Source organism: Buteo buteo, chromosome 10, assembly GCF_964188355.1.
Source record: "Buteo buteo chromosome 10, bButBut1.hap1.1, whole genome shotgun sequence".
In the NCBI taxonomy this organism is placed as follows: Eukaryota; Metazoa; Chordata; class Aves; order Accipitriformes; family Accipitridae; genus Buteo; species Buteo buteo.
In genome coordinates, this window is record NC_134180.1 from 11,881,876 (window position 1) to 11,889,487 (window position 7,612).

Genomic DNA, 7,612 nt, shown 5'->3' on the forward strand with positions numbered 1-7,612 from the left:
AAGCGGAGCCCCTGTTTCTTTCTTGAATGAGGTTGTAGGACTGGATTTTTCACTGCAGGTTTTGTTTATAGTTGGTGGAAGTAAGAGAGGGTACATGGCACATTTTGGGAGGTGGCATTGTCATAGAGACAATGTAATGTCTCACAGACCGTAATAAATACTGCTAAATATTTAAGACCTTATAAATATTTTAAAAGAATCCCTGAGTAGTTATTGATGGAGTTTAATCTGGTGCTTGGGGAAACTATTCCTCTCTGTGGGTCATAAAGAGGAGATGAGATGCTTGAGATGGAGGAAGCTGGTGATAACAGCCATGAAAAAAAGAGTCTGTATGGGGTGCAGTGATGGGAATGTGACATTAACTGATATTTAATGGCACCCAGAAGAGCCATGGGTGCTGCAGTCCTGCTCTATCCTCCCAGCCCAGCACCCAAGAAACTGTAGTTTCGGCACATTTTGGGCAAGTGCTGGGAGCGAGGGCATGTCGGTGACTCACTCATCACGACACAAGGCTGGGCTGACCGGTTTTGCCGTCTGCCACCGCTTTGAGCCAGGAGCACTTGGCCAGGCTGGGCATGTCTTGCCGTCCCAGACCCCTTCTACCTATGAAAGATTTTGGCTATCTGCTACCATTTCAGCAGCTTGGGTGTCAGTGGAAGCTCCTCTACGTGGCTGCAGAGCCCGGCCAGGATTACCTTAAAAAGCTGCTGAGAGATGAGCATGGATGCTACAATTCCCCATGTCCAATAAGTCACCCAGGGTGTTATAAGTAACGTCTGTCCTGGCTCTGCCCTGGGTCGAATCCTTCCCACTGCCATGCTGCCTGTGCTGCCTGTGGTCCCCGAGCCGCGCCAACGCCATGTGGAGCAAAGCCCGGGCTCAGTCAGGCCCTCCCTGTCCATCACATCCTCCCAGAATCCCATTAGCCACCTCTTACTCCATCGATTGCTCTGGCTAATTATGCATTCAGATTTCAGCCTGGAGATGAAATGGAAACACGAGACAGCCTTGCAGAGGCCTTGACTTCTTACTCATGTTGCAGATGGTAGAGGCAAAGCCTCTCTCGAGCTCCTGACAAGCTTTTGCTAGATGGGGGCTGGGGAGGAATTTTTCTTCTGGTCGTTTGCAGATATATTCACATTTAAGCAAAAGGGAAAAGGGTGAGTTGTCATTCTGCACACGCATTGCTCCCAGCTCCGTCCCAGGCTGTGATGGTCTCATTAAGCTACCCTGCAGCTCAGTCATCTCAAAAAAAAAAAAAAAAAAGAAAAAGAAAAAGTGATTCTTGAAATTCAGGATATTAAAACAACCCAACAGAAAAACAAAAGCCTCAGCTCCTGCCTCTTCCTCTCTCTTTACTTACAAAACCCCATCCCTTTATCTCAAAACCCACTTTATGTGATGCAGCAGACCTCAGTGCTGCTCTTCTACCAGGGCTGCGTTGAATAATCAAAGAGCAGCCTGCTGGGATTTTTAATTGCTCAAATTTTCTTAAGAAGCCATGCAACGGAGAGTTTTACTTTTGATGGCAGAATCCTCTTTCATTGTTTTCCATCAGAAATGTTTTTTACCCAGCTGTTGGTTGGGATATAAACTCTCTTCAATAACAGAGGCATGTAGGATATAGGGACCATTTAATTCTAATTAGACACAAAGGGTGAGGAAAGGGAAGATTGTGGAGATTTGCTGACTTTCAAGATTCACTCTATCTATGAGCTATGTTTTTCTGCACAAGTCCAGGTCCTGGTACTATCTGAAATGAAGTGGGTGGGAAACTCTATGGCCAAACAGGTTTAAAACATCTAAGATACTAAGGCTCCCTACAAGAAGGCCACATCTGAACAACATCTTGCAAGCCCCTTCCTTGCACGTGAGCAGACTTGGAGCAGCCCATCACTCCATAAACCAATGCGCAGGAGATGAGCAGACGCTACAGAGTTGATTAAAATCCAGAAAAAAAGCTGTAAAAAAAGGCCAAGTGCCGCTGACAGAGTCAAATAATGATCTCCCAACCCTTTCCTCGGAGGTCACCCAAACTTCTGCCTCTCAGCACCCCTGCAGCCCCCCACCTCCATGTCGCTGGAACTCATGGGCACTGTGCGGCCAGGAGAGGGGAAGGGTGGCATGAAACCTTCCTCTGCAAGGGCAAGGAGATGCCCAATAAAGCTCTGCTAATCAAAGGCTGATGAGCAGAGGTGGAAAGCGGGACAGAGACATGTCAGAAAGAGTTGGGGTTGATAGATGACCCAAGCCCCGGAGATGAAGCTGTGTAAGCTGCTCTTAGAGCTGGGCAGAAATGAAACCATGTTTGGTGAGCAAGGCCGTTTCCTTGAAGCTAGAAGTTTGCACGCAGAAGGATGGGTTGTGAGGAATTTCAGAACTTGAAAAAAGCAAGAAAAAATGTCTAACATGCAGAAGTGGGGAACAGAGGCATTTGCAGAGAGGTCTTTTCTTCTACAATTTAAGAAAAAATGAATAAAAAGAAAATAGAAAAAAAAATCAATATCAAAACACTGCATCTCAATTGACCTGATACCATCTTCCCCCCTCCAAATCCCTCCTGTTTCAGTCTGCAGAAATCATCAGAACAAGCCTCCAATTCTCACATATCCACGGGACAGTACAAGCCCTTTCCCCTGCAGAACTACAAAGAAATTCACTCAGCATCTTCTTTCCAGCTCTGGCAGTTTGTTGGCTCCCTCTCCAATCCTGAAACACCAGGAGGGAGAACCATGCAAACCCTGGAGCCTCTGACCTTGGGCGGTTGATGCCTTCAACACCAGTATTTTACCCAAGACCATCTTCAAAGTGAACCACATTTTTTTGGTTGAAAAATACACTTTCTACCTTGCTCTGCAGGGCTGCCCTTTGGTTTTCATGCTCTGAACCCCAGGCAGGAGGAGGACACAGTCATGTAGGGGTTCCCTGAGCTGGAACAAGGTGGGGAAATGATTTAATTGACAAAGCAAGCACAAGCTTGTGAGCTGGAAAAGCGCCAGCACAGGCTTCAGTGCATTAGCAGGGCTGCGCGGATTAGATTTTGGTTTTGACATTGGTTCGTTGGCTTTTGTCCTTTGGGTGGCATCGCTTGCACGGGAAGGAAGCAGGAGGTGGACTGTGGCAAGGCCAAGATGGAGGGAGATGTCCTTTAGGCAGCAAATCCCACTGCCCGCAGTGACGTGCCTACCCACGTGTCCCCAGCGGTTCAACACTGAGATGCTGAAGCCAGCGTGGGGACGTCTCAGAGGTTCTCCTCCTGAGCCAGCTGCAAGGGAGGAGGGTTAAGCATCTACTCCATGCTCACTGTTTCTCCGAGTGTCAGCTGGAAATTAAAGTGAATTGGTTTGAGTTTGGGTGTGTGCTGGCCGAGCTAAGCAGTTGGGCTCCCTGGCACCAAACAGTGGTGGGGTTTTCATGTGGCTTTAATGCAGGACTTTGTTCTGAATCTGAATCTGAATTATTAAGACCTTTTGCATGGGATCTGCTTTTCCTTCTCCTTGCTTCTTTAGGATATAAATGGAGTTTCATTTCAGGCTAAAGCCCACCAATGTTCATGTCAAGTTTGAGAAACAACCTCTGCCCTCTCCTCTCCTCCTGCCTTTCCTTCCCACTACATTAACATCCTAAACTGTTTCTCATAGCCACATAAAGCTAGAAAATACAACTCAAAATTGTGACTCAGAACATACATATATCTCAAAGCACATCTGATACCACAAATAACTCAGAGTGTTTTCAGGGCTATGTGGGTGTTTGTCTCAACCCCTTGGTATGGATGGCTGTACAGCACTGTATCTCACCTACTTTTTTATTATATATTATGTATCTTATGTTAATTATTAATTTATATGTATGGTATTCATTTTATATACACAGACATGAATCAACCTCATTTGGTGAGCCCTAGTGACCCAGCCTTGTAACCGGCAGAGGCCGGAGGAAGCCCTGCTGCAGTAAGTTCAGCTCCACACAGACATGAGGGTCAGCAGTGGGTTGCAGTTGCAGGTCTGGGGTTGTGACAAGAATCCTAGCTTTCTGGAAACCCAAGGATAGCAATGATACTGAGTCTTAACTTCATGTGACTGGTGCAAAAAATAACCCAGTAGGAACCTTTCCCCCACTATTAGAGACTTCAAAATAATTAACCCATCTCCTATTCAGGCAGAAATCCTATGGGAAAAGGTTGGCTTTTGGCCTGAATAAAACATGATAAGATCCAAACTGAGAGAAATGATGGTTGGCATACAATCTTGTGTCTACAGTGGCATTCCAGTGCAAACCCTATACTTCCTTTTGGCTTAATTAGTGCCATGTGTTAAATAGATACATTGTATCTCTCTATGTTAAGCAAAAAAATCCTTCTATCAGGCTCACAAAGCTCAAATATTTGTCTGAAAGATAAAGACAATATTTTTGCACAAATTCAGCTGTTTGAAATGCAACATTTACAGGATGGAGTACTGTTTTGGTTGGACTAGTATAGCACAGAGCTAAAGAAGTAACACAGATTTTGGTTGAGATTCCTGTGGCTTCACATGATTATTCTTTTAGACTCAGGGGGAAGTGTTTCTCAAACAAAAATGAACAGGGATTTAGAAGCTAAATTTTGTGTCCTTTCCTCGTGGAGGCCTCATTTGTCCCTATCAGGTATCTCAAGACTTATATTCCAGGATCTCTACAAGGCATAGGCAAAGAAAATTTCCACATCAAGCCATCCTCTTTGAGCTAAAACCTATCTTCCTGAAAGATGTCTGAGTCTTGATTTACAGCCTTCAGGTGTCAGAGAATCCATCAGGTACTCAAGTACTTTTTCCTACTACTTGATTACCTTCACTCAAGACCACACACCATATTTGTAGTTTGAAGTTGTGTGGCATCTAAACCTGCTCCTGGCATCTCACAGGTCCTCATTCTGCTGAATAAAGGAGCCCCCTTCCACGACATATCACATATCCCTTCCCCAAGCAGATACTTAAAGGCCATGATCAAGTTGCACCTTAACATCTTTAAGTATGGATCTAGACTGAGCCTCTGTAGACTCTTGCCACAAAGCCTGGTTTCTGGAGCTAATGTAATTCTTTTTACTGTTCCTCCAAGAAGGGTTTTGCTAATGCTGTTCACGAAATTAATACAATCTTGCTCTTCTGCTTGATATTCCCCTGCTTCTATCTACAAGGATTGCATTTGCTGCTTTATTTACAGCGTCACACAGGGTTTGTATTCAGTGAGCTGTGCACAATCACTCCTCAGTCCTTGACACAGTCGCTGCTTCGCAGAAGACATTTGCCTGTTGTTTATATTTGACACGCGTTTCTCTTTACTGGACATATGACTTTGCATTTGACTTCGCTGTTTGAACAAGCCCTTTTTATCAAACAATCCGAGTCAGGCAGCACAACTGACTCATTACCATCATTAACCACTATTCTACCCACTTTGGGGTCATTGGTGCTTTTTACCAGCAGGGATTATATATTTTCTTGCAGGTCATTGATAAAGATACTGAACAATATAGAGTAAAAAAAAAAAAAATCTCACCAGAAGTCTACTAAAAACACCTGCTGGATACCAACATCTCACCAATCCTTATTTTCTAAATTATATCTTGTTACTGGTTTTTTGTCTGCTGAATATGGGCCACGTTGATATTTTTAGTATTACTTTTCTTAATCAAAATATCATCTAAGACTAAATAATGTGGATTACAGAAATCTTTTATCAATAGTTGCTTCTATCAATCAAGCCCCTGTAATTTCATTTAATTATTGTTTTTACTTGTAAATAGTTCCTCTGGTTTCTTCTTGTTCACAATTGCTTTTCACTTAGGGAATAGGATTTTTTGACATTTCAGGTATAGTGGTGCCCAGGACTACATTTGGTGGCACTTATGAAATGGAATAACAATGTGATCATTTGCATCTAGAAACCCATCATTTTCTAGCCTGCTGCCCAACTCATTATGATCTACAAGAACAAGATCTGATGCAGAAATACCCCAAGCTGATTTCAATTATTTTTGCACTTAGAAACTTATGTACAGCTTTTAGAAACCCCAGGGATGCTTCTCCAGCTGAAGCACGAGACCTTCAGCATCTGCTCCCCAGCCTCAAATCTCCTATCAGACATCAAGGATGGCTCCTCTCTCGACACTCCAAGAAGGGTTGTTAGAGGAGGTGATCTTTCTAGTCCCATTTTATTTGGTGGTCTGCAGTGGACACTTCACTCTCAGAGGACTCCTCCCCACCCCAGGGAAGTCACTGTTTGTATAGGGATCTCCAGGCATTTTGAGCTTCGCCCGAACCGTCAGTATTTATGGCATGTCAGACTGCCTTTGACAGAGACTGCCCTTCCTCCATCCCTCCCTCTCTCCCTGCCTCCCTCTTGTCTTGCCTGAACAGGCTGTAGCAGTGATTCTAGCATCCCCGTCATTTGGATCATCTCACGGATGCTCAGCAATATCAATCATCTCACAGGAACGTTGCCGATTCCTTTGACCCGTCATCGATCTAGAGGTTGGGTATTCTAATGCTTCAGTGAACCGCCTGTATTTTTGTTCACTTCTGCCATACCTGGCTTTAGCGGCTTGGCCCGCTCCCTCCCTCCCTCCCTCCCGGCTCAGAGAGGATACAAAACTGCTGCAGCCGCCGCAGCCTCGCAGACCCAAGCGGTGGATGACAAATACCGGCCAGGAGCCCTTGCCAGGACCGACCCCGGCGGTGTGTGGGGGCGGGAGCGTGACGAGGGGAGTGCGGACGGGGGGAGCCCCGCTATCTTAAGGGAAACGTAACCCCGGGTTGGATGCCAGCCCTTCCGCTGCCGTCTCTCGGGGGGGCCGGGGGCCGGGTCGGCCTCCGCCCGCGGCGCCTTCAGCACCGCCCGCCGCGGACAGCGCCCGGCCCGGGGCCGCCCCGCCGCTCCCGCCCCCCCCCGCCGCGGTCCCCCGCCAACGGGGACACCCCCCCCTCCCCCCAAAATGCTCCCCCACACCCCCCGGCATGCAGCTCCAACCCCCACCCCCCGCCCCCCTGCCGGGGGTCCCGGCGGGACTGACCGAACATCTGGATGTGGCCCTTGGTGATGGGGTTGAAGCTGCCGCAGGCCAGCAGGATAACGTGGGTCTTGGTGGTCTCCGTCATGGTGCCGGCGCGGCCCTGCCCGGCCCTGCCCAGCCCGGCCCCAGCCGCTTTTTGTGTCTCGGTGCGGCTGCGGCGGCGGCGGGAGGGAGGGAGGGAGGGAGGGAGGGAGGGGAGGAGGGAAGAAGGGAGGGAGGGAGCGGGGCCGGGGCGGGAGCGGGGGCGGCGCCGCGGCTGCGGGAGCGGGGCCGGGGCCGGGGCTGGGGCCGCCCCCCCCCCCCTCCCCGCACCGCCTGGGGCACGGGTGGGTGCCCGGGCACGCTTGCACACGCAGATACGGCCCAGACACACACGCGCAGGCAGGCAGGCCGGGCAGCCCCTGCCCAGGGGCTGGGGGCTGCGGCCAGACACCTGGGTATGTACTCGCAGAGATACCTATGTATGTATACACATACACGTGTGCACGCGAACGCACACCCACGTGCACGAATCCATGTCCACAGGCACAAATGTGTGCACGCACAGGTGCAGAGGCATGC

At 48.3% G+C, this 7,612-nt stretch overlaps 1 protein-coding gene across 1 annotated transcript in view; it reads right to left on the minus strand.

The window, feature by feature from the left end:
* Nucleotides 1–7,136, minus strand: part of NMNAT2 (nicotinamide nucleotide adenylyltransferase 2) — a 29,418-nt gene extending 22,282 nt beyond the window's left edge. The window contains exon 1 of the mRNA XM_075037547.1: nucleotides 7,052–7,136. Within this exon, the coding sequence (XP_074893648.1) occupies nucleotides 7,052–7,136 (85 nt within the window). The remainder of the gene's footprint in view (nucleotides 1–7,051) is intronic.
* Nucleotides 7,137–7,612: the final 476 nt, after the last annotated feature.